The 27,728-nt window shown below is 36.5% G+C and overlaps 1 protein-coding gene across 11 annotated transcripts in view; it reads left to right on the forward strand.

The window, feature by feature from the left end:
• Window positions 1–2,390: 2,390 nt before the first annotated feature.
• The window catches only part of ATG4C (autophagy related 4C cysteine peptidase), a 118,294-nt gene continuing 92,956 nt past the window's right edge, over window positions 2,391–27,728 (forward strand). For 3 of the 11 annotated variants that reach the window (XM_017962070.2, XM_003891980.4, XM_009209778.3), the window contains exons 1-3: window positions 2,651–2,780; window positions 22,211–22,354; window positions 23,486–23,569. In XM_017962070.2, the coding sequence (XP_017817559.1) occupies window positions 22,279–22,354; window positions 23,486–23,569 (160 nt within the window). In that variant the 5' untranslated portion in view covers window positions 2,651–2,780; window positions 22,211–22,278. The other 8 variants (XM_017962083.2, XM_021942374.1, XM_017962072.2 and 5 more) reach the window with 7 other exon arrangements.

The following is a 27,728-nucleotide window of genomic DNA, read 5'->3' on the forward strand; positions in this document are numbered from 1 at the left end:
TGGCAATTGGCTGAATTGGAATGTGAAGACACATTTAGAGGACAGAATGTTCTCTCTGAGTGCTGCAGCTGTAAGAATCTCTTTAAAAAACATAAAGTCTATTACATAAATTATGTAGTCTTTAAACTCTCATGTTCATTTACACAATTGATCATGGAAACGACTTTAGAAATATGTGTATCAAATATTTAGCATATTTTTAAAGCTTCCTTAATAACATCACTAATAAGTGGATGCAATTTTGTGTTTATTTACAGCAAACATCTATGAATATCAGATCACCTAATTATAGTTTATCAACATTACCTTTGAATCATTCCAATGGAAATGTCCTCTCTCACTGCATTCATATTGCTTCGGTGCATGAGCATGGAAAACAGCAGATTATTTTCCATGCTCATAGATTTTAAATATTTACTTGCTAGTGCTGCATAATTTAACGCACTAGAGTTGGAAAGCAGTTTGTATGATAGCTGATGCCATGTCAGTGTTGCAGAATATAGTTTCCTCCTGTGACTTCTGTGTGAAGTCGTAAAAAGGAAAGGTACTTTACTCCTTTTTTTCTAACCAATTAAAATTTGTTGTGGTAAATCTACAGAAAACCCAAGTCTGTAGTATACACACAATTTACTTTTGTATAATTACATAGTTATCTTAAGAATCCAAGCATTGTTTCTTATGGCCTGTTAATGCACAATACCAAAAATAAAATATACGCATGCTTGTAATGCAGGTCTTTATGAAAGTTACAAAAAGGCATCTAAACAGCTTGTTAGATGCATGCTCTCTCTCCTAAAAAAAATCAGAACAAAGTTTGGGGATTTCGAAACATGAAACCACAGGCAATGGAATCATGCAAGAAAACTACTTTGTTTTCTCACTCTAATAAGTGTGCCATTTGTGATTTTATCATACCCTTTGCTTGTTGTTTTGTTATTTAGTTGTCCAAGTACATGAATAAAAAATAAATAGATCCAGCTACCTGTTTTTGTGAGAATAAAAAAATAATTTAAACCACCAAATCCATTACAAAATTGAAAAAAATTCAAGTTTAATTTTTAACTTTTCAACTCTTCATTCTTGAAAGTTTTCATTCCCATGTGGTTTCATAGTCCAGTGGTACAGACTTAATAGTTTTTAGTATAATTTCCTATGTAATTCAGAAGCATGTCTGGTAGTCCTTGCTCCAACAAAATCTGCGGTACTGTAAAACGGCATAGGATTACATTTTACAGTAATAGTATTTCTCTTGACATCATTTAGGAGTGAAGATAAAAATTTCCATTTTATTTATTTATTTTTACTTTTATTTTATTTTTTGAGACAGGGTTTTGCTCTGTCGCCCAGTCTGGAGTGCAGATGGGCGATCTCGGCTCACTGAAAACTCCGCCTCCCAGGTTCAAGTGATTCTCCTGCCTCAGCCTCCCGAATAGTTGGGACTACAGGCGCCCGCCACCACGCCCCGCTAATTTTTTATATTTTTAGTAGAGACTATAAAATACACTAAAATATGCTAAAAAAATACTAAAAATATAAAAATATACTAAAATTTTTAAAAGTATATTTAGTATATTTTTAGTAGAGAAATATAAATATAAAATTTATATTTTATATTTATATTTATATTTTTAGTTTCATTCTGTTGGCCAGGCTGTTCTCGAATTCCTGGGCTCAAGTGATCCGCCCACCTAAGCCTCCCAAAGTGCTGGGATTACAGCTACCGCGCCTGGTAATCCCAGCAATTTACACGTTATAAAAAGCAGCTTCAGACCGTCCTTTTTTCTTTTTTTCTTTTTTTCTTTTTTTTTTTTAAACAAAGCCTCGCTCTGTCGCCCAGGCTGGAGTGCAGTGGCGGAATCTCTGCTCACTGCAACCTTTGCCTCCCGGATTCAAGCAATTCTCCTGCCTCAGGCTCCCGAATAGCTGGAATTACAGGCGCCCGCCGCCACGCCCGGCTAATTTTTTAACTTTTTAAATAGAGACGGGCTTTCACCATGTTGGCCAGGTTGGTCTCGAACTCCTAATCTCAAGCGATCCACCCGCCTTGGCCTCCCAAAGTGCTGGGATTACAGACGCGAGCCACCGCGCCCGGCTGTCTTGTGTTTTGATGCTTGAAAACAACCTGAATATGGAAAATAAGTGCACATATCCCTTGATGTTTTATAAGTAACCTACAGTCCTAATTATGGCTTGGTTTCGAGTTCCTTCACAACAGGATAAGAAGGCATCCCAGCTTTTTTTTTTTTTTTTTTTTTTTAAATCAAAGTGAGGCTTGCTTAGGCTCTTATCTTGGTCCTGAGTGCAAGGAAGGAGGGCCGCAATGCATGCTGGATCTTGCAGTTCCTGCGCCAGAGGCAAGGGCGTGATGCTGCATGGCCTGCTGGTAGTTGAAGTCCAAGTGCTCAACAGGAATTTATGGCAGCAGTAGTGTGGTTTGTCTATCAGAGTGACAATGCTCACAGATGGATACTTTCTCCTGGTTCTTCGCTTAGCTGCACTGGTGGTGGATTAGCGGCTTGGGGTGGCGAACAGGTGGGAAAAAGAGATGGATAAAGTAAGCATAGCAGAGGCCTCTACGTCGCTGCTATCGCTACTGCCAATCACAAGGCTTTCGTATCCCGGAAGTGGCTGATCTGATGGATTTGACGCGGAGGCGGTTCCTCTTACTACGGTGGCCGGGGTGCTAAAAGTACCTGTAGCTGCTGCGCTGAGGTCGGAACGTGTGCGTGTGTGCGGGCTACTTTTGTGGCGGCTGCTGCTAGAGCTGGAACGTTTCCCGGGTTGGTGGCTCCTGCACATTTTTACAGTTCTCCAGTCCTTCTGTTTTGGTGAGGGATCGGCTTGAGGCTAGAGGAGTCGAGAAATTTGGGACTTAGTGTCTCTGGTCGCCGAATGACCGAGTTTCTTGGGGAGTCCGCCTTCAGTGAAGACCCTCTGGCCAGCCATCTGGGTTCTCTGAGGGTTTTGGCGCCTCCCTTGTCTCTCCTTTGTAGTGTCATTTGTCTTCTGACTCTTCCTCGCTCTGTCGTGGGTTCCAGAGATAAACCGTGAGCCTAACTGTGGGCAGCTGTTCCTCCTTTCCTTGTGGTTTTCTTAGATGTTGCAGGCAAGACCCTTTCCCCTGATCTATCGCATCTATTTGATCCCTCCTCATGCCAGTGCTCTGTCGGCCCTGTTTCTCCTCGTTTAAAAAATAAAAAAAGGGAAATAATAGTAACTGGATCCCCACTATCTCTCTGTTCTCATTCCTAGCCTCTTTCTCCCTTTTTGGTGTTTGTTACTGCTTCAAGCCATAACACACTACCTTGCATATATTAATGCCTTTCCATCTAAATATTAACGTTCATTCACTTTATTTCGTTCCCGCTCACCGTGAACTCTCCCAACCCTACCCGCATCTAAGGGCTTTTGAGGTTGGAGGTGTAGAATAAATTCTTACATATGATGACTATGTTCATATGTGAGAACCTTCAGCGGTCAACTCAGCATCACTGCTTATTGAGTTTATATATCTTATGATTTCTTTGGCTTACCTTTTCGTTTTGTAGTGGTTATTTACCCACATGGGGCTCACTGCTACCCTATAGTTGGAGAAGAATACCTCGTCTTACATCTTTTTATATCCAAATTACTTAGGAGTTTTCTTACATTTTCCTGCTTGGACCATATGTCCTCAGTGGGTTTTTGGCAATGATTTTGTGTCAGTTGATGGCAGAAAGAGACAAGGGAATGATCTTTCTTGCTTGCTTGTGACTTGTAATTAGATTATGAACCATTGAGAGTACCCAGACGGATTGGAAAGGCTTTGAAAGGTAAAGTCTATGTATTTTCTGAGTTTCAAATTGATAAAGCTCTTTGAACAGGGGAGAGTTTCTAGTTAGTCCAATAATCTGAGGCTATATTGAATTATCAGTTCATTCGCTATAAAATTTTAGAACCGCATGTCAAAAAGTGGCCAATCTAAGGAATTGTGTAATTTAGCAAAAAGTCATTAAAAGCAATTTAATTAATGCTCTTTTTCTTTAAAATAGGATTCAAGTATGTGGAAAAATGCATTTATGGTGATTGGTTATGAATTATTTCTAGACATTTTGATAGTTCTGGTGAACAGCATCGTATTCTGTTCACTAATGTTTTATAAAAAGGCAGAAATTTTCTGACTTTCTGGGGAGCCACGTAACTGAAATGAGTTTGCAGCTTGTTTTCTATTCCAATTATTGCACTAAAGAGGTTCTTATACTAAGATTATCATTCTTTTTTAAGCTATCAAAATGATCTATACATGTCATTAAAATATAAATATTAATATTGGTACAATGTTAAATTAGGATTATTCCTAATTAATGCACAAAATGCTGAAGTGGTTTCAGGCATGCTTAAGATTTGGGGCGAAATATATTTCAGAATAAATTTACTCATATAATTTTTTATTGAAAAAAATGATAAGCTAGCCTTTACTCAATCTCTTAATATTTCTCCTGAGATTTTATTCATTTAATAGGCATTTAGTGACTACTTACTATTTAACTATTGTCACAAAATCACCAAAACATTTATTAGTAAGAGTATCCTCTTGTCCTCAGCTCTGCATAGATGCTTTTAAAGCATTAGCTCAGTTATTCCAACTAAGTAAGCTATTATTATTTACATTTAACAGATGAAAAAACTGAAGCTTGAAGAATTTAAGGAATTTACTTCAGTTCCTTTCTACTCTTCCCACTACAACAGCTGCAAGGATTTGTGCTCTATCCTGGAATATATAAAGAGAATTAAATCAACACATGCTTACTGAGCAGCTATTACATATCAGACACTCTTCAAGGTGCTCGGAATATAGCAGTGAACAAGAAAAGTCCCTGCGCTTAGGGAGCTTATACTCTGGCAGAATGTATGAGATGTAAACTTTGCCTTCAGGAAGCAGAAAATATAGTCAATATGTATTAGATTTTATGGGAGTGTTTCAGTATGTTAAAAATGAGAAGAGAGATAACTAGGGAATGTTTCATGAAAATGAGATCTAATCTGGAATTTAAATAGTGCTTAGGGATTGGTAGGTAGAAATTAGGACCCTGTCTCAAAAAAAAAAAAAAAAAAGTAAAAATCCGTGATATAGAATAATTGGTGAGCCTTATAAAGCACTTTTTAATTTTTTTGGACTATTTATAAATAAAATTGTAATCTTTGACATGCATTCAATCATTTAGCATTTATTTATTAACTAGACACTCTTCTAGGCCACAGTGGTATAGTAGTGAGTAAATACGGTCTTTACACTCATAGAATTTACTGTCTAACAGAGGAGGCAGACATAAATAGTCAAAGAAATTTAAAGTTACAACTGTAGTAAATGCTGTTAAAAAAGGACTCGATGTTACACAGAGGAAGAACTGATTACAGAGGGGATAAGAGTGGGGATGGGGAGAGGCCAGTTAGAAGATTGTTGGAGTAGCCCAGTTGAGAGATGATATTTTGGACAAGGTGGTGGTGGTAAGAGGGAGAGAAGTGGATGGATTCCAGAGGTGTTCAGGAGGCGGAACTGGGTGATGGATTAGATATGGAAGGTGAGGTAGAGGAAGATATTGGCTAATCTTAGGTTTTTGGCTTATATAACTGGAAGGATTGTTGCACCATTCACTGAGGTAGAGAACGTTGAAAGAGGACCAGATCTGGGAAACATGCTTTGTTTATTAGTATTTTTTATTGTGGTAGCAGTGTTTAAGGTTAATTTCTTAGTTACTTTTTACCCTTTTGTCATTGTTTTAGTTTTGTATATTTGCGTAATGCTATGCCTAAAATAATGTTTTTTTGGTATCATTTTTTTCTTGATTGAGCAGGGGTGGAGTTCTACATGAAAGCATCTGGAAATACATTGGTCTCTGTTTTGAATCTATCTGTAATATATTAAACCATATATATGAATAAGTAACTGAATAATGCAGTTACATGTCATCTTTATTTTCACTTGAGATTTGGCAGTAAACTGGCATCTGGTTAAATTCTAACTTCATTCATTTGGTACATATATAAATATAAATGCACTAGGGAAAAAATACATGCTTTTGATTTTTCTCTGAAATGCTTCATTCATGTAATTTTTGATAGATATTGAACCCAAACAGTAGTGATTTATAGTTTATTGTTTAAATTGTACATTTCTTAGTAAAGTGATAGAGTGTATACAGCAAAGAGACTTTGGTGTCAGACTGCCTGGATTCACAGTCTCTATTTGCTATATACTAGTAGTATGACCTTGAAGAAGTTATACAGCTTTTCTAGGCCTTTTTTTTTTTTTGATTTATAAGATGAGGATAATAGTAGTGCCAGCCTTATAGAATTGTTGTGAGAATTAAATGAGATGGTATATGTACATAGGTTAATAAAATACTTGGTACAGATTTTAAGTGTTTATTATCATTATTATTATAGGGATACTGGGTCCAAGATCATCTTGACTCCTGTGACACCATTTTAATTTTAGGATACCTTGTAACTAATAAAACTCAATTGGAGAAAAAAAATTTATTTGGTATTTAGATATGGAGAAAATATGTAAAATAGTTTTGCTTATTCATTATTGTCCCAGATAAACCAGCACATAACTAATCTTTCACAGAATTCTGAGATTATGTGTAGTTTACAGCTGTGATGGGAAACTTAGGGCGATTAGTTTGTGATTACTTATTGTTTGTTAGGATTATTACTTTTATTTTTAGCCAAACCTTTTCGAAGTTTGAACTCACTTTTAGCTCTTATGAATAGGGTGAAGAGTAGTTAGGCTTTATGAAGTCTGATCAGCTGCTCTAAAATCAACCTAACTTCTACCTTTTTCCCTTATTTTTTTCTTTTTGCTTTCAAACTTATGAAAACATTGAAATGGTAGCATGACAAATACCTGTATATCCTTTTACCTAGATTGTTAACATTGTGCCTCTTTTACTCTCATTCCTTGCTGTTAGACAAGTGCTCTTTCTCTCTCTATAAATACACACACACACACACACACACACACACACTCTTTTTCTTCCTGAACTATTTGAAAGTAAGGTGGAAACATCACACTTTACTCCCAAATAATTCATCATGCATCTCCTAAGAACTAGCACATTATTTTACATAACTATAATGCCATTAGCATATCCAAATAATTTAACCTTGATATGATAATATTGTCTAATGTATAGTCCATATTCAACAATTAGATTTTTCCAAATATCCCAGTAATGTCATTGTAGCATTACAAAAATACTGAATCCAATTAAAAATATTAATTGTATTTAGTACTTGTATGTCTGTTTTATCTAGAACAATCTTTACCTTTTCTTTCTTTTTTTGTCTTCAGGTAGAATGCATCACAAAATTGATTTATCTGATTTTTTCCTCACAATTAGTTTCAGATTGAAGAGTTGTGGGTTTTTTTGTTTGTTTATTTTTTACTATTACATGGGTGATATTTTGAACTTTCCATTTAATCATATTACAATTAACATAATGATGGTTTAGTCCATGATTGGTGATTAAGTTTGATCACTTAGTTTAGCCAGAGTTTTATGTTCTGAAAGTACATTTTCCCTTTTGTATTTAATAATCTGTAGGGGTGATAAATTGAGGTTATGTGGATATTCTGTTTTGCAGGTTTTGTTTTCCTATCCAGTGATTTTAGTGGTCATTGATAAAAGCATTGGTGGTTGCCAAATAGTGATTTCCCACTTCTGTCATTCCTACATACATTTCCTGGTTCTCTTCTCTAAATAAGAGCTTTCTCTTCTCTTTTATTTTAGTATCACTATGTACCCAAGGATCCTTTCTTTCAAAAGCTGTGCAGTGTGCTATAATTTGCTACCATCATTCCTTTCGATGATTAAATTATCTCAAATGTGGTCAGTAGTAGATCCTTCAAGCTAGTTCCCATGACCTTTGGATATGTCCACATTGGTGTTTGAGCACTTTCTTACTCATATTTGCACAATGAGATGTTCCAGCTTCACCTTGTAAATTTGCTGCTCAATACATGGAATAAGCCATTTTACCACAGAATCCTGGTTTATTTTAGTGGAAAATGATACTTAGAAACCAAGATCTGGGCCGGGCGTGGTGGCTCACGCCTGTAATCCCAGCACTTTGGGAGGCCGAGGCGGGCGAATCATGAGGTCAGAAGATCGAGACCATCCTGGCTAACACGGTGAAACCCGTCTCTGTTAAAAAATACAAAAAAAATTAGCCGGGCGTGATGGCGGGTGCCTGTAGTCCCAGCCACTCGGGAGGCTGAGGCAGGAGAATGGCGGGAACCCGGGAGGCAGAGCATGTAGTGAGTGGAGTTCGTGCCACTGCACTCCAGCCTAGGAGACAGAGTGAGACTCCGTCTCAAAAAAAAAAAAAAAGAGAAAAAACAAGATCTGGGTATTTAATATGCTTTTTGCTGCTGGGGTGTCATTGGTTCTAGACCCTTTAAATGGACACACATATACACATTTTTTTTCTTTTTGAGACAGTCTTGACCTTGTTGCCCAGGCTGGAATGCAAAGGCAGGTCTGGGCTCACCGCACCCTCTGCCTCCGGGTTCAAGTGATTCTCCTGCCTCAGCCTCCCGAGTAGCTGGGATCACAGATATGCACCACCACACCCAGCTAATTTTGTATTTTTAGTAGAGACAGGGTTTCTCCATGTTGGTCAGGGCTGGTCTCGAACTCCTGACCTCCGATACTCTGCCCGCCTCAGCTTCCCAAAGTGCTGGTATTAAAGGCATGAGCCACTGCACCAGGCCAACATATACATTTTTTAAGAAATCATGAGTTCATAGGATACCTTCAGTTCAAATTCAACACTGCAGAGTTCTCATCACTTCCTTCCGATTCCTGTTTATGTCTCTGTTTTCCCAAAGAGAGAATTCTGATTTTCAATTATATCACTATTTTTACTCATCTGACCTATCCTACAACACACATAAAATAGTTTTGGAATTACTAGACTGACTGATAGTGCTTCCAGCAGCAGATTTACCAAGTAAAGATTTTTTTTTTTTTTTTGCCATTTTATGTTCTTAGAATATATCCCACTAAAGATATATATAGTCAAAATAGGTGTTCAAAGTTATTTGAATTATTTTTTCTGTGTGGTTATGTTATGAATGTAAAATATAGTTAGGTTCCTACTAAATTACTTTTTAATAGACTCTTTGTAAAATCAGTTATCTGTAAAACTACTAAAGTGACATAATTTAAAACTTTATCATAATATATAGTTATAGGGAACTCTGGAACATTTATATCAGCTGGAGAATATTCAGTTTGAAGACTTGTAAGGCTCTAAACTTGTAGCTCTATTTTTTCAGTTGTAATATTATTTAAAATTAGGAATGCAAGAAAAGTGACATCGAGTGATTCCATTTGTAAGCCAAAACAATTGTGTTTGTGAACATTTTAAACAATGCTCTTCTTTTAACTGCTGATACAATTCAAGCATTAATCTTTAACAATAGACATAATTGTTAGGGGTACTTTAATTCCCAAGTAGTAGGTCTAATGTTTTCCTGTATTTATAACCAGAATGGAAAGATTTATGTTTTTCTTTAAGTCCTTCTTCTTTGTATTTGAAGAATGCTTGTTATATTTTACCCTGTGATATTATTCATGTGTGAATATTCTCATTGGAAAGGAGGAAAATACGTCTCTTAATAGTTGATACTTTATATCTTTATTGTGAGATATAACCACATTCAGCCTTATAACCATCTTGCTTATTAGAATGGAAGATTAAGGAGGGCAGGAGCTAGGTTTCATGGCCCCTTGTATCTCCCTCAGTGCCTTGTAGGAGTAACCACATAAATACTTGATGAATAAATGTGATATTTTGTGTTTACATTACATGTAGTACTACCTTCAGTAATATGAATGCATCTTTTTCTTGGCAAGAGTAACTAATATAATGGGCCTTGGAAATGGTCTTATCTATTGTCATAGTCTGTCTTTTGTTGCTTATAACAGAATAACCGAAACTGGGTAATTTATATAAAAAAGGAATTTATTCCTTATAGTTATGAAAGCTGAAAAGTCCAGGGTTGAGGAGCTGCATCTTGTGAGGACCTTCTTGCTGGTGGGGACTCTGCAGAATCCTGAGGTGGTGCAGAGCATCACATGGTGAAGGAGCTAAACACACTAGCTCAAGTCTCACTTTCTCTTCTTACAAAGCCACCAGTCCCACTCCTCTGATAACCTGTTAATCCATTAATCCATGAGTGAATTAACTTATTTATGAGGGCAGAACCCCCATTATCCAGTCACCTCTTAAAGGCACCATGATAACATTCATATTTACTTATTACATACCTCAAAATCACTGTATCTCAAACTGAATTTCCTATCTTCACCTTAGTCTTCTCTACTTGGGTGCTGTTTCAGTTAATGGAACCATTATCCTCCTAGACATTAGACCTGAAATCTCATAGTCACTTTAGTCTCCTCTCTTGTATGTGGGCATATACACATCCATATATTTGTGTGATGTTGCTAGATCTACCGTGTCAACTTGTTACTTTTATCTACTCTTTTTTTTTTTTTTTTTTAAGATAGAGTCTCGCTCTGTCGCCCAGGCTGTCGTACAGTGGCACAATCTCGGCTCACTGCAACCTCTGCCTCCAGGGTTCAAGCAGTTCTCTGCCTCAGCCTCCTGAGTAGCTGGGATTATAGGCACCTGCCACCACGTCTGGCTGATTTTTGTATTTTTATTAGAGGTGGGGTTTCACTATCTTGGCCAGGCTGGTCTTGAACTCTTGACCTCGTGATCCACCTGCCTCAGCCTCCCAAAGTGCTGGGATTACAGGCATGAACCACCATGCCCTGCCTTATCTACTAATTTCTAATCCTCTCACCGGTACCCTGATTGAGGTTCTCATTACCACTCATAGACAGTCTTTTGATCAGTTGAAGGAATTGGGACATTTAATGTAGAAAAGAGAAGACTGGGGGCTAGGGAGGTTAGGAGGTATGTCTTGAAACATCAGATGGGCTCTCCAATGGAAGGATTAGTTTCAGAGGTTACAACCAGGACCAGTTAGTGAAAATAATGTGTAGACAGAAACTTGGTTCCACATAATATCATTGTAGCAAATCTAGTTGTTTAAAATTAGCAGGTATCATGTAGTTACTATGGATACTCTAAGACAGTTATGGATGCTCTAGAACGGATAGGAAAATACACAGTTTAAAACATTATCAGGCTTTTACATTTATAGCGTATTTTGAGTTTAGTACAATATTCATTCAGTGCTGACCTCCCTTTTCTAGAAGCAAGTGTTCAGTCAGAGGCTGAGGGACTGCAGTTGGCAAGGATGTTGTTGTAAAGGAGATCTTGTTACTGTACAGGTGGTTGAACCCAATTAGTAGCTGGTTATTAGTGAGTCTGAACCAGAGAGCAGATCACAGCTCTCAGGATGGTAGTGATTTTTTTTTTTTTTTTTGAAATGGAGTCTCGCTCTGTCACCCAGGCTGGAGTGCAGTGGCGTGATCTCGGCTCACTGCAAGCTCCACCTCCTGGGTTTATGCCATTCTCCTGCCTTAACCTCCTGAGTAGCTGGGACTACAGGCGCCCGCCACCACACCCAGCTAATTTTTTGTGTTTTTAGTAGATGGGGTTTCACTGTGTTAGCCAGGATGGTCTCGATCTCCTGACCTCGTGATTCACCCGCCTTGGACTCCCAAAGTGCTGGGATTACAGGCGTGAGCCACTGCGCCCGGCTGTGATTTTTTGTATTCTTTTAAATTTACAGGTTTTCTTTCACTACTCCTCTCCACCCAGGTACTATTGATTAGGAAAGATTAGTGATAGCTTGTATTGTGTGAGACGATGGTCCACAACTACTGTTAATATTAATACTTACTAGTGCCAGGCGCAGTGGCTCATGCCTATAGTCCTAGAACTTTGGGAGGCTGAGGCGGGCGGATCGCTTGAGGTCAGGAGTTTGAGATCAGCCTGGGCCACATGGCAAAACCCCATCTCTACAAAGAGTAGAAAAAAGTAGCCAGGTGTGGTGGTGCCTGCCTGTAGTCCCAGCTACTAGGGAACTGAGGTGGGAGGATTACTTGAGCCTGAGAGGTCGGGGCATTTGGCACTGCACTCCAGCCTAGGCAACAGAGTGAGAGCTTGTCTCAAAAAGCAAACAAACAAACAAAACAAAAAAAAAAACAAAAAACCCCCCAAAAAACCAACAAACACACAAAACACCAAAAAACAAAAAAAGTATTAGTTATTAGATGCTTTGTAAATTCTCTTTCAGTTCTGAGATTCTAATATCCTTCATTTCTTGTAGGGGTTAATTACACTTTGTTGATTAAATGATTTGCCTCTTTACCTTTTATATAAAGATAGCAGTCTCAATATAAGACTCTGTAAGTCTCTGTATAAGACTCTATATAAGTCTCTATATTAACTCATGGTGTTACCTCTTATATAAAGACTACTATCTCTGTATAAGAGGTTAACACCATGAGTTAATATTAAGAGCTTGGAAAGTTGGGTTTTGAAGTATGGAGGCTCCAAGTATTCGTAGTTACCTTTGACTTATCAGAGGTTACCAAGAACCTGACATAATTAAAATGTATTTATCAAACAACTGTGTGGTAAATATTATGTTCTTCTTAGAGATAAGATCAAGGCTTAAGGCTATCTTAAAAATAGCCTAGATGTATTAATAATTCTTATTTTGGTCTTCAAGTACATGATTGAGGTCATTTAAACACCTTACATCTTATTTAAGTTGGTTATGATGATGACTTTGCACAGTCTGTGAACATGCAATATGCAGTGCTGCACAAGTGGAGGTTTTTGCCACAAGCCAGGTGTGAGGAACTTGGTAGAAGTCATGTGTGACCATAAATGTGTGTCTGCTTAATACTTAGTTTCTTTCATGTATATTTTACTCATTAGATTTAAGAGAAGAATGCGTTGGTATTTTATTTAAGTTGTCATTATAAAGTAGCGGGGCATTGATTCAGTGTTTTTTATTGGAGGATGTGATCCTGAGGAGCCCTAAGAATGTCTATAAGATTTTTCTTGAGGCAAAACTATCTTATTAGTCTCTCTGCTATCAGCCCTTTTTTCTTCTTTTCAAAACCATTTTCTGAACTTGCATGTCCTGCCTTTATTGTTCCTTTTTTCAGTCTTTTTGTCATTATCTCTTACTGCTGTGTACCTTGCCTACCCCTTAGCTCTGAAAGGGGACATTGCACATAAATATTATTACTATCGCTCTCCCCTTCATATTTGCCACTTTTTAAAAAGATAAGGAAAAGAATTTACAAACTGACCATTTATAGAGTACAGGTTCAGTGCATGAAGATAGAAGATTGGCAGGTATAGGTGAAGAGAAGGAATAGAAATGGACACAATAATTGATGTTTCTGTAAACAAAGAAGAGGGAGAGAAGAAATGAGAGCAAAGATGGTAGCCCATTGTATTAGAGACCTTCAAGATCAGATAAGGGATTGATATTTGTTACTAAAAATGCAAGCAGTTAGAAAAGGTTACATACAATAGATAAAAGAGTAGACTTCACGGTTCATTTTATTTGATGATATAGCTAAAAGCACATAAAAAATTCTAAATCAATATCTATATTTCATTTAACAGCAGAATACTATTTGAGGAAGATGCCCAAGCATTCACAAATTCCAGAGGTCTGCAGTATTTTTACCCATTGCACCATATGACTGAGATGTATTCCATAGACTTTGTCCCTAAAGTTCTGCCAGGAGCATTTACTTGGCCTTAAATCCTCAGTGGATAAAGTAGTCTACTTATTGCTAGATGGGAGAGGCTGATTACCTTCACCTGCCCTTCTTGTACATTGATTTGAGTACTCTTTACAGTTACCAGTTTACAATTTTTTGACTATCTTAATGCATGGTTATTGGTTAGAAAAGTGACTCTAAAAATGACATCTGGGTCTCAATCGATAATTTTCATATCAAATGTTGTAGCTGTGCTCTCCAAAAGAATTCTGCTTAGTCTTCACTGTGCTTTTTGTATCATTAACAGTAAAGTTAGGAATAAACCTCATCTGTTAGCTTTATCTTCGTTTACTGAGATATGATAAAATAAAGTTTTCTCTTTAATACTATTATCATCTAGTTAAAATGGATTTGTTAGAATGTTAACAATGCACAGAAATATGAAGATGGCAGATGATAAGGTTGTTGTAGTATGTGTTAGTAAAGAACATCTGCTTGAAAAAAGATTTAGTAATTTCTCTAAGCCAGGGATGGTGATGGGTGCCTGTAGTCCCAGCTACTTGGGAGGCTGAGTCAGGAGGATTGCTTGAATGCAGGAGTTTAAGTCTGCAGTGAACTATGATTGCACCACTGCACAGTCCAGCCTAGGCAACAGAGGGAGACCCCTTTTTATGTAAAAAAAAAAAGAGAGAATATTTAATGATTTCTCATAGTTTTTAAAGAAATAATTCATAAGCACCTTCTAAAAATAGTTTGGAAATTGTGAAGTATATTATTTTGATGCTTTTCCAGACTGAGAATCTAATGACACCACATAGAATAAACAAGAATTTTGGCTATCAGTTAATCACTGGGGCAGTGAAAGCAGGTATTTTAACTGCTACAGGGATTGAAATATCCTGGGTAATGGCTAAATTATTACTTTTCTTTATGCTTTGTAGACAAATGCATTTTAATTTTTTTTTTTTTTTTTTTACAAAACCGGGGAAGTGGTTTCCTCATTTGTGTGGTTTTTTTTTTGTTTTTTGTTTTTTTTTCTCATTTACAGTTAAACTAAAAGTACTGTTTGTCTTGCTTTCCTTGGCTTATCTGATGCAAATATAAATAAAATATTTTAATAGAACAAAGCGTTAATTTATTACTTTTTCTCTTTCCAAATGTTACCCCATTTATTTTAAGGAGAAACAAAAATTATGAATTAACAAGGAATAATCCTCCGAGTTATTTTATTTAGCTAGAGTTGCCATGGGAAATTAAATTGAGGAAGTTAAATTTTCACATGACTAAATAGCTGAATCTGATGTCTTTAAGAATCACAAGAATAAGGTTCTTTATTTTAAAAAGGAGAAAAATAATGTCTCAGCATTTTAACTTTGCAGCTGTTTAGGAATTTTGTAATAGGATGTCTTCTCTGTCAATTTTTTAGTCTAGCAGTTTCAGTTGTATTGTTAGAATTTAATATAACCTGGTTACATTTGTAATTTAGTGTATTCAGTTTTTTATTTGAGCAGTTTACTTTTGAATAATTTTGGTATTTTTTAAAAGAGGCTCACTGTGAACAATTTAAATAATAAAGAGAAATGCAAAGAGGAAGGTCAAAGTAGAGGTTCATTTCTTAGACGCCAACATTATGGGCTGGGTGCGGTGGCTCATGCCTGTAATCCCAGCAGTTTGGGAGGCCAAGGTGGGCGAATCACCTGAGGTCAGGAGTTCGAGACCAGCCTGGCCAACATGGTGAAACCTTGTCCCTACTTAAAAAGACAAAAATTAGCTGGGCATGGTGGTGCATGCCTGTAATCCCAGGTACTCTGGAGGTTGATGCAGGAGAATTGCTTGAACCTGGGAGGTGGAGGTTGCAGTGAGCTGAGATCGCACCATTTCACTCTGGCCTGGGCAACAGAACAAGACTGTGTCTCGGGGAAAAAGAAAAAAAAAGAAACTAACATTATGAACTTCTAGACATTGTTTTATGTATATATGTACATGTGTGGGCATATGTATATACATATAGAATATGTATGTATCAACATGCATAAGTTATATTCATACTGTTCCCTTTTTTTTCTCACTCTATGCCCTCGATATCTTTTTATGGTGATAAATATAGATCTATATCATTGTAATACATATATGCCATAAGTTAGTCATCAGCAGATGATTTTGTGTCTGTTATGTGCTGACTGTGCTCTTCTTTGCCATCAAAGAGTTAATAATTTGAGAAATAATTATGTTATTGTTTATGAGTTAATAATTTGAGAAATAGTTATGTTATTGTTAATTATGCTTGTTTCTTCAGGATTGGCAGTTTTATCTCTTGTGATGATGAAAAAAATTCATTTAATGTACATTTCTTAGGTATAGTAAGGTTGAAAATATTTCGTATGTTTATGGTCTTTTTCTTTTTCCAATTGCCTTTTTTCTGTTTAGGTTTTTCCTTATTGATTTATAAGACCTTTTTGTATATTAAGGACATTAACTTTTTATATATGTAATTGGTATTGAACTTTTTTCCTTATTGTTGGATTGTAACTGAACCTCAGGCTGTTTTTCTTCTTTCTTTACAAAGTTTTCATTTTTATTTAATTACATTTTCCTGTCTGATTTCTGGTTTTGTATACCATACTTGGAAAAACCTTTTCTTTTTTTTTGAGATGGAATCTTGCTCTGTTGTCCAGGCTGGAGTGAAGTAGCACAATCTCAGCTCACTGCAACCTCCACCTCCTGGGTTAAAGCAATTCTTCTGCCTCAGTCTCCCAAGTAGCTGAGATTACAGGCGCTTGCCACCACGCCTGGCTAATTTTTTTGTATTTTTAGTAGAGACGAGGTTTCACCATGTTGGCCAGGCTAGTCTTGAACTCCTGACCTCAGGTGATCCACCCGCTTTGGCCTCCCAAAGTGTGGGGATTACAGGCATGAGCCCACCATGCCCAGCCAGAAAGGCCTTTTCTATCCCAAGATTTAAAAAATAATTTAAATCTATGTTTCCTTGGAGTATGTGCACATATTCTTACGTGTTTGCATTTGTATTTAAAAATTTGATTCATCTAGAATTCATCATTTATTGAGGTAGTCATTTAGCTTTATTTTAAAAACTGTCTAGCTTATTATTTTAGCATTATTTATTAAATTAGCCATCTTTTCTCACTCATGTGAAGTATTTTTCCTTTTTGGTACTAAATTCTTAAATATGCTTGGGTTTATATTTGTGCCTTCCATTATGTTTTATTCAGTTTCATCCTGTGCTAATAAGAAAAATAAATTTAAATAGTACTAAACTTTACTGTAGTTTTATAGTGTGTTTTAATATGTGGTAAGGCAACTCTCTTCTTCAATAGAAATTTTTGGTTATCCTTTATAAAGTGTCTCAATTTGTATTACTTTCCAACATGGCTCAAGGGATCATCTTTTAAGATAATCTATGATTTCTCCAAAGTTAAGATTTTTAGAAACAGCCATTTTAATATCTATTTCTTTTTTTTTTTTTTTTTTGGAGACAGAGTCTCGCTCTGTTGCCCAGGCTGGAGTACAGTGGCATGGTCTCAGCTCACTGCAAGCTCCACCTCACAGGTTCAAGTGATTCTCCTGCCTCAGCCTCCTGAGTAGCTGGGATTATAGGTGTGCACCACCACGCCTGGCTAATTTTTGTATTTTTAGTAGAGATGGGGTTTCACCATGTTGGTCAGGCTGGTCTCGAACCCTGGACCTCGTGATCCGCCCACCTCGGCCTCCCAAAGTGCTGGGATTACAGGCGGGAGCCACTGCACCAGGCTATTTATTTTTGAGACAGGATCTTGTTCTGTCGTCCAGGTTGGAGTGCAGTAGCACAATCATTGCTTACTGCAGCCCTAACTTCCTCGGCTCAAGTGATCCCCCAACCTCCCCAGTAGCTGGGACTATAGGCGCACGCCACCATGTCTGGCTAATTTTTAATTTTATGGGGAGAAAAACTCGCTACGTTCTCCAGGCTGGTCTTGAAAACTCCTTGGCTCCAGCAGTTCTCCCCTTCAGCCTCCCAAAGTGTGGGGATTACAGGTGTGAGCCACCATGCCTGGCTCCATTTAAATTTTTTTACAGAAATAAAGTGGGTTTCAGTCTTTACAGAAGAATGAAATTTAATTTTAGTCATACGAAAAGTAACTGTGCTGAATTATTTATTAAACCAGCAACAACTCATGTTTAGTTTAACCTTATGATAATAATTTTATTGTTCTCAACTACTCTAACAATGATAATGAAAGTATTTTCATAGAATGGTTAAGGGTGTGTTCCAAAGGCATTTCAGTTGTTTCAAGTTTGGAGGTAAAGTTGCTCTGAGTAAATAGTGTAGCTACATAGCAGGAATTTTGACCAAAAATATGAAATAACAACTCAACAATTTATTCCACTCTAAGTGCCTTGAGGTTAGAATATTTGTTTTATTAATTTCTGTATCTATCACAGCATCTTTTCTTAGTTTTTAATTTTAATTTTTGTGGGTACTTAGTAGGTATATATATTTATGGGGTACATGAGATGTTTTGATACAGGCATGAAATGTGTCATACTTACATCATGAAAAATGGGGTATCCATTCCCTCAGGCATATATCCTTTGTATTACAAACAATTCAGTTGTGCTCTTTTATTTTTAAATGTTCAATTAAATTATTATTGACTATAATCCCCCGTTGTGCTATCAAATACTAGGTCATATTCATTCTTTCTATTTATTTTTTGTACTCATTAACCATTCCCACCTCTCCCCAACCCTCTCATTACCCTTCCTAGCCTCTGGTAACCATCCTTCTACTCTCTGCCTCCACGGATTTGTCACAGCATCTTATCTTGCTTATGTATTTACTTAGGAGTCATTATCTAAGATACAGACTTCCCCATATTAACATGTCTAATTGTGCACTATCTTCATTTTTTCCCCATCCAGTTTAAGGCATCTTGATTTTCACACGTGCTGTGAACTGTCCAGAGTATTCTGGATGGCTGGTGATGGGAACTGTCTGAACCAAAGTCTTCCCTGTGGCCTTCTTTCTTTCAGACTTAGAAAGAAGATACCTGTATGTACATTCTCTGATTTAAAAATTTTGGATCTAGAAGATCAAGCTTGGTGACTTTTTAAAAATAATTTTTTAAAATTCTGCAAATAATAAATGCTTTTGTTTAAGATGTGGGCAATTGTGATATTAAAAAAAAAAAAACCACGGAGAAACTACTTTTAACATTTTGGTGTACTTCTTTCTTACTTTCTAACTCCCTTCATTCCCCCTCCATTGTCCCTGTCCTTGCCTGTGTCGTATGATACATAAGTTTCAGATTCTGCATAGTGTTTCCCCATTTTCGGAGACATTTTTAATGGATGTATAATCCATCATGTAGATGCACTATATATAATTCACACATTTTATAAACTCTTTTCCTTTTCTTGCTTTTCCAGATTTTGCTAAATTATGTATGCAGTTTTCTTGAGGAAAATTCTTCTTTCCTTTTCTTTATTCTAGTGTCAGTTAAAAAAAATTCTAATTCTGGTGAGAGTGCCGCTAGTGATGTACCTATATTTTATATCAGTTCACTGATTCCTTTAATAAATATTTTTGAGAACGAATTGTGTGCCAGGCAGAATTTAAGGACACTCAGTTACAGTATAGTGCAATGAGTGTGGTGATACAGGAAAACGTAGGATCCTATGAGAACTGAGTGGAGGACCCCAATCTTAGTTTACAGTTTAGAGAGGGTAGTCAGGAAATCTTACCAGTCTTACCAGAGGAAGTGAAACTGAAGCTGAGTTTCAGGGACTCCTTGATAGTAAGGTGAGGGTGAGTAGTAAGGCACTTCAGGTAGAGGGAACAGATGCAAAGGCATGAGGTACCAGATAATATACCAAGTTCAGGAAGCTTTGATATTAATATTAAATGTGGTTTCAGCATTTGCTGCAAGTGAAAGAGTAAAAGAGGAAGCCGAGTAAGTAGGCAGAGGTTATTTCTTGAAGGGCCTTAAATGTCATCATCCTTAAGTACCAGGAACTATGCCAAGTGCTAGGGGTATAAACAAACAAAAAAAGCAGAGTCCTTGAGGAATGTGTTAATAGCTTTCATTCTCATTTATATATCAGCAGTTCTCAAATTAATATGCCTAGCCCAGACCTCTCCTTTGAGTTCCAGATCTATATATCCAACTGCCCAGTTGATTGACATCCTGAGAATATATCTAGAGTGTAAGTTCCAAGAGAACAGGTATTTAATTGCCTTTGTTGTCTCAACTGTACCTGCAGTGCCTAGAACAGTGCCTGGCAATAATTTAATGATTAAAGAAAAGAATGGCCGGGTGCGGTGGCTCATGCCTGTAATCCCAGGACTTTGGGAGGCCAAGGTGGTTGGATCACGAGGTTAGGAGTTCAAGACCAGCCTGCTGGGAGGCGGAGATTGCAGTGAGCTGAGATGTCGCCACTGCACTCCAGCCTGGGTGACAGAGTGAGATTCCGTCTTAAAAAAAAAAAAAAAGAGAAGGCTGGCGAGGTGGCTCACACCTGTAATCCCAGCACTTTGGGAGGCCGAGGTAGGCGGATCACGAGGTCAGGAGATCGAGACCATCCTGGCTAACACAGTGAAACCCTGTCTCCACTAAAAATACAAAAAATTAGCCGGGTGTGGTATTGGGTGCCTGTAGTCCCAGCTACTCGGGAGGCTGAGGCAGGAGAATGGCATGAACCGGGGAGGCAGAGCTTGCAGTGAGCTGAGATTGCGCTACTGCACTCCAGCTGGGGGACAGAGCAAGACTCCATCTCAAAAAAAAAAAAAAAAAAGAAAAGAATGGCTCTCTGCTTGTATTTCTCAGAGACATCTTAAATACCACATATCTCAAGTCAAATTCATAATCTTCTCCCTCTAACCTCTCCCTCTCCTGATGTTTTCTATCTCAGTGATTGGCACCATCTGTTCAGTTTCACCGACCAAAGTCTGGGTTTATCTTTGGCATATCCCTGTTCTTTACTTTCCATATCCATTGTATCACCAAGACTTACTGAATTTTCTACGTGTTTCCTCAGATGTCCATTTCTCCATCTTCACTGCTCCAGTCCAAGCTATCATCTCCTAGTCCTATATAATATCGATTGAACATCCTTAATCCAAAAATCAGAAATCTAAAATTTTCCAGGATCTGTAACTTTTTGAGTGCCAACATGATGCTCAAAGGAAATGCTCATTGGAGCATTTTGGATTTTGGATTTTCGGATTAACGATCCTCAACTAGTAAGTATATATAATGCAATGTTAAAAAAAATAGAAATCCAAACACTTTCAGTTCCAAGCATTTTGGATAAGGGATACTCAACCTGTAGTAGTAAACTCATTATCTACTCTTGTTCCTTTCCATGTTCTTCTCCATGCTGCTATTGAAGTAAAACAAACCAACCTACTGAATCTGGTTATGATATTCCTGTTTGAAACAAATTGCTTTTAGGATAAAGAACACATTTTTTAACCTGGTCTATAAGGCCCTTTGTGCTTTGGCATCTGTATAACCCTATAGCCTCATCTCATGCCACTTTTTTAGACTTTTCTGTTTTCTGGTCACATTGACTTTTTAAGTTCTTCCCATAGACCATGCTTTCTCCTGGCTCAGAACTATGATGTATAATTGGTAACTTTTAATACATATTATAAAATGGAATGTCTATTGTTAGAGAAATGAATGTATCAATATTTTTGAGTAGATATTTATAATCCTAAAAGGGTAATGTTCTGTGTAGCATTCTTTTCTTGAAAAGTAAACTGTCTGTGAATTATTGCAAATAAGCACAAGCATTTTCAGTGATAATTTGTTCCTTTTCAGATTATATCACACATCTCAATTTTCCCTGAAGTCAGTAATAAAACAAACACTTATGAGCTACATTTATTCTATTTTAAAGTAAGACAACATTTTCCATTATAAATTTAAGCCATTCTATTTTTTAAGTGCTGCAGTATGGAGATAGGAAGGAAATGTAGGAAATACGTTATTTAAAAAACAAAACAAAGTAATTAGACTTTATGTGAAAGTAGTGACTAATCAATATAAGTGGAAGCTTCCATTCTGAAGATAGTGAAGATTTTTAAAATAATATTTCAAATCACCTTCTCTAATTACAGATAAAACAAATCTTGGATATTCTCACTTGCGCCAGTGCACCAGAGCAGAGCTGTGTTACTAAATTGATTTATTGTATTCAATTGTGAGCAGTTGGGGGAGATTATTGCTTAGTTTTGCATGATAGGTTTATTGTTGTATATTTGGTAGTAAAGGTTTTTTGTAATTAAAATATAGAATATCTTAATCTATAAGATTTCTGTTTGTAAAATGATAAATTGGTTTCCTGTTTATTTCTGACCGTAAAAAGAGAAATTGTTTTGTTCATTTCCAGTTCAAATTGTATTTAATTACTTAAGTAACTTTAACAGGTATGGCTCCATATAACCATATATGTAGTAATTACTTATTTTTCCTTAATTTTTTAAGTCAGTATAAGAGATTAAACTCTACAGAAGAATGCAATCAAGTGATGGCTTTTCCTTTAGAATTTGAATATGGAGGCTACAGGAACAGATGAAGTTGACAAGCTAAAAACTAAATTTATATCTGCTTGGAACAACATGAAATATAGTAAGTATCATGTTTTGAAAATTGTATAAATCCAAAGAAATATTTGGCAATATTTATCATCTTCCCTCTTAAGTCACTGACAATTACTTGAGAATAAATGGCATACTTTACTTTGAATGAAATATTTCTATAAGGAATGTAGTTAAAAATATCTCCTGAAGAAAGAGCCAAGTATCATCATAAACATTGCTTAGAAAGCTTAGAAACTGAAGCATATGATGTGGTCTTTTTTTTTTTTTTGGAGACATAGTGTTGCTCTGTTGCCCAGGCTGGAGTGCAGTGGTGCAATCTCGGCTAACTGCAATCTCTGCTTCCCAGGTTCAAGTGATTCTCCTGCCTCAGTCTCCTGAGTAGCTGGGACTACAGGTGCGCACCACCACACCCGGCTAATTTTTTTTGTATTCTTAGTAGAGATGGGGTTTCACCATATTGGCCAGGTTGGTCTTGAACTCCTGACCTTGTGATCTGCCCGCCTTGGCCTCCCAAAGTGCTGGGATTACAGGTGTGAGCCACTGCACCTGTTTTTTTTTTTTTTTTTTTTTTTTAAGTTGCTAGAGTATGTTACTATCCTCATGGCTTGTGTAATTTTTTTTTTTTTAGCGTTCTAAAGCATATAGAATTTGAGGTGATGATAATACCTTGGCTTTTCAGATACAATTTCAGGCAGCCTCATTTCTGTGCCAGGTACTTGGGCAGAACCAGCTTCAACAGGAAAAAAGCTCATATTCATAAAATAAGTGTGAAAACAGAATTCAGTATAACCCCTTGATAATGCAAATTCAGGAAAAACACAATTGGCAGTTTAAATTTTGTACTATAAGAACATTGTGAGAACTTGATAAAGACCATTGTGAGCTATCTGAAAATAAATTAAAATTAAAATTTTTTCTTTCTTTTGCCCTTTAATTGGATAGTTTTTAAAGTGTGTTTAAAATTGTTAACTTTATTTGAAACTAGCATAAATTGCCTGTATTTCCAGTTCATTGTACAAATATTGTATTTTGCAACTGTTGCCAAAAAATGCACATCCGTAAATAATAATTAATGGTTTGAAATTAAATAAAAGAAAATGCTGCTGTACTTTTAGTCTGAAGTCTTTTAATTACAAAACGGTTTCTTTTTTTTTGTTAGGTTGGGTGTTGAAAACAAAGACGTATTTTAGTAGAAATTCTCCTGTATTATTGCTTGGAAAATGTTACCATTTTAAATATGAAGGTAAGTGCAAAATTTGTGAACCATTGAAAAATTTTTGTAGAAATCATCATGTAACTTTTTATTATTGTATTTCTAGATTAATCTACTTTTGCAATATTTCTGTTAAGTATTTGTATTTCTTATAGCCCATGATATATTACTTTGTTGTTTGCGTTTCTTGTTAACTACTTGAGGATAAGGATCTTGTCATCTTTTGTTCTATCCCTGTGATTTTGGACTTATAGTATGAGTACTAAGTAAATATTATTTGAATTGAGATGTTAATATTCTTTATCACATTCTTTGATAATTAAAAGTATCACCTTAGTTAATCTAAAAATGATAATTTTTTTCAATTCTGAAGGATGTTTCAGTATCTGAAATTGACTTTACTTGATGGTTTTGAATTTCTACGTATACTAATGCTTTCAGTCATTTTCTTATATTTTCTTTTAATAATTCGTGTCACTCATTGGGTGCCAGGCACCATGCTAGGCTCTTTAGGAAATATCTTTAATTCTCACAACAAACCTACAAGATAGATTGAGGTATTCCCATCTTATGAATGTGAAGGCAGGAAATTTGAGAAGTTAAATAATTTGTCCAAAGTCACATGGGTATTAAGTGGCAGAGCTGAAATTTAAACCAAGGCTGTGTCTCTAATACTGGCGTTCTTTTAAATATACATGCTTGCTTGGTTTTATGTTTTGTGTGTGAGAAAGAGAGAGAGTGAATATGTGTTACAGTATGTTGTTACCATGGCTTTTCATTTTTGGTTGACCTATTTTGGTATATCATTTATTAGCAATTTTCTAAAACCTTGTAAATGGCTTGTAGTAATAACAACTGACATTTATTGAGCATTTATAATGTGCCAAGTGGTATTCTAAATAATTTACATGCATTAACTCATTGAGTCCTTACAACAATCTTGAAGGATAAGTAGGAATTTGATAGATAAAGAAGGAATGCATTTCAGGTAAATAGAATGGCATGATGAAAGCAAGAGCAGTGAGATATTAAAGGGCATATTTAGGAGACAGAGAGATGTCCAGTGTAGCTATGGTAGGAGATAATTTTGAAAAGGACCAAATTATAGAGGAAGATCTTGAGTGCTGTGCTAAAGAGTTAGGTCATTTTTTTTTTTTTTTGGGCCGAGGACCAACATAGCAATATGTATGGTTGAGAGTATGGGTTTGTATCTATATGTCTGATACATATAAGCATTTTAAGTGATATTATTTATGAATTCAAAAATTAAAGTTATTAGAATTATTCTTAGGATGCATTATGTATATATATTTTGGAAGAAATACTTTGAAAAATCAAGAGATGAAAAGTAAATTATAAAGAAGCTATAAATGAGGGAAATACAAGACTTCTTTTCTGGAGTAGGATTGGGGGTATAGGAAAGGAGAAAGGTGTGGGAAGAGGGGATAAGAAAAGAGAGAGAGCCAGGAAGGCGGCCGGAGGCGTTATGTCCATTGAGAGGTTTCCTTGTTATTGTCCCTGATCTTCAGTAAAGTCAGTTAAGCTCATGAAATACTTGATGTAAGAGGAATTTTTCTGGAAAAAGGTTAAATTTGGCATCTGGGATGAAAAACATTATCATTGCAAGAGCTAAAAGCACATAGGACCATGACCTTAAGCTGTGAAGAATTAGCAGAAACCTTAGGGCTAGCTTTGGACTTCTACATGTCATATCATTTTTGGTTCAAACAAATGCTGGCTAGGACATTGATCATGCCCAGGAGGAGCACATCAAAATCATAACTGAATATATGCTTGTGAAATCATAGGAATTATATATATTAGTTTCTGTCCCCTGTTCCTGACTCAGAACTAAAACCCTTATAATATCCTGAGTGGTAGGGGTACTAGGAACATCTTCTGTTCTAGTGTTCGGTCTTTGATCCCAGTTCCTAACACAGTTGGTAACTCTTAGAATTTACTGAGTGATAGTGGTGATGGGAGTGTCTCATAGGAGCTCCTAAATCCCTTGGAATTTCCTGGGTGATTAGAATGCATCTTTTGTTCTAATGAGGTGACTCTGTTGGTTTCTGGATGGCACCTTGTCACCAGAAAGACCAAGCCATGATTAGAAGCTTGGAACTTTCAGCCCTATTCTCAATCCTCTGGGGAAGGGAAGAGGAACTGGAGATTGAGTTGATAATTTATCATGCCTATGTGATGAAGCCTCCATACGAATCCCTAAAGTATGGGATATGGAGAACTTCTGGGTTGGTGAACACATCCACCTCCTGGGAGGTTAACACACTCCAATTTCATGGGAGCAGAAGCTCCTGTGCTTGGGACCCTTCTAGATCTTGCTCTGTGTACCTCTTCATCTGTATTCTTTGTGACATCCTTTATAATAAATGGCAAAATATAACCAAGTGTTTCCTTGAGTTCTGTGAGTCATCATAGTGAATTACCAAACCTGAGGAGGGGATACTAGGAACTGCTGATTTATAGCCAAGTTGGATGGAAGTATGGGTAATCTGGAACCTACTTCTGATGATTGGTATCTGAAGTGGAGATTGATCTTATGGGACAGCCCTTAACCTGTGGGGTGTGTGCTAACTTTAGGTAGTTAGTTCATCATTGAAGTATGGGATTCCTGGTTGGTGTCTGCAGAGTTGGAATATCGGTTGGTGTGGGAAAAACCTTCACACATTTGGTGTCAGAGGTGAAGTGTTGAATATAGACTAAAAGGAAGTGTTTTTCCACTTCATGCTTTAAAAAGATAACTGATGGTAATGTAAAAGAATTGAAAGTCAGCAGGCAGGACATGATGACTTTGATATAGGGCAATGGATCTGGAAAAGAGAGGATGGATTTGAGATATTTTAAGGTAGCATCAACAGCATCTGGCAGATGATTGGATTTGGGGTCTTCGAAGACAGAGAGGAAACAAAGATTTAAATATCTCCATCTTGGATGATAGTGTTGGTAAGCAAAAGTGGTATACTAGAGGAAGCCTGAATTTTAGGGGGAAGATAATTTAAATTCAGATATGTGTTATTTCAGGTAGGCTGTGTGAAAGTGAAGGATAGACATATTGATTTGTTAAGTTCCCCCCCCCCCCCAGCAAGGTGGCATTTAAGGCCAATAGATAAGATCATATTGATGGAAAGTAGAGGTGGAAAATATCTGTCTTTAAGGATATACTGAAGAAGGATCAGTGAATTAAACTGAGAAAGGAAAGGCAATATATAGCACAAAATTCACAATAGTATACTACTGTAGAAACCAAAGGAAAGACATTTGCAGAAAAAGGCTGTTTTACAAAGTGTATAAATGCTTAAAAGAGGTAGAGCAGGAAATAGCCTGAGTAGACAGTGTAGGGCCTGGCAATGAGAAATTACTGATGACTTTTGAGAGAGCATTTTTACTAGAGTGGTAAGAATACAAAAGTAAAAGCAGTCATATTAATAGCAGCTAGTCTACATTTACTGATGCTGTGATATGTGCTATTTGCTGTGGCTCCATGATATGTGCTAAAACTAAATTGCATTGTTTTATAGAACGAATAGTTATGATACTGGAGTAGAGAAGAATTTATTTTTTATAGTCTGAGACAGTGTTTTGCTCTGTTGCCCAGACTGGAGTGCAGTGTCACAATCATGGCTCACTGCAGCCTTGACCTCCCTGGGCTCAAATGATCCTCCTACCTCAGCCTCCCAAGTAGCTGGGACCACAGGTGTGTGCCATCACACCCAGTTAATTTTTTATTTTTATTTTTTGTAGAGACAGGGTCTCCCTATGTTGTCCAGGGTTGTCTCAAACTCCTTGGCTCAAGTGGTCCTTCTGTCTTGGCCTCCCAAAGAGTTAGGATTACAGGCTTGAGCCACCGTGCCAGCCAAGAAGAACTTGTATAAACTGTAAAACACAGTCTATAGAGGGAAATACTAATCAGTTTGACCAGATAAAATTAAAAATATCCACATATTTATACAAATATGTATAAATATACATATATAATAAATATATGTATAATATATTACATTAAATATATGTATATGTTTATATATACATATGTGTATATATACACATATGTATGTATGTATATGTATACACATGTGTATATATAAATAGACATATAGACATAGTGTATATAACATATAGTCTATAATCATAATTATATAATTATACTGTATAATTATATATAATACTGTGT

The sequence above is a fragment of the Papio anubis genome, chromosome 1 (assembly GCF_008728515.1).
Source record: "Papio anubis isolate 15944 chromosome 1, Panubis1.0, whole genome shotgun sequence".
Classification (NCBI taxonomy): Eukaryota; Metazoa; Chordata; class Mammalia; order Primates; family Cercopithecidae; genus Papio; species Papio anubis.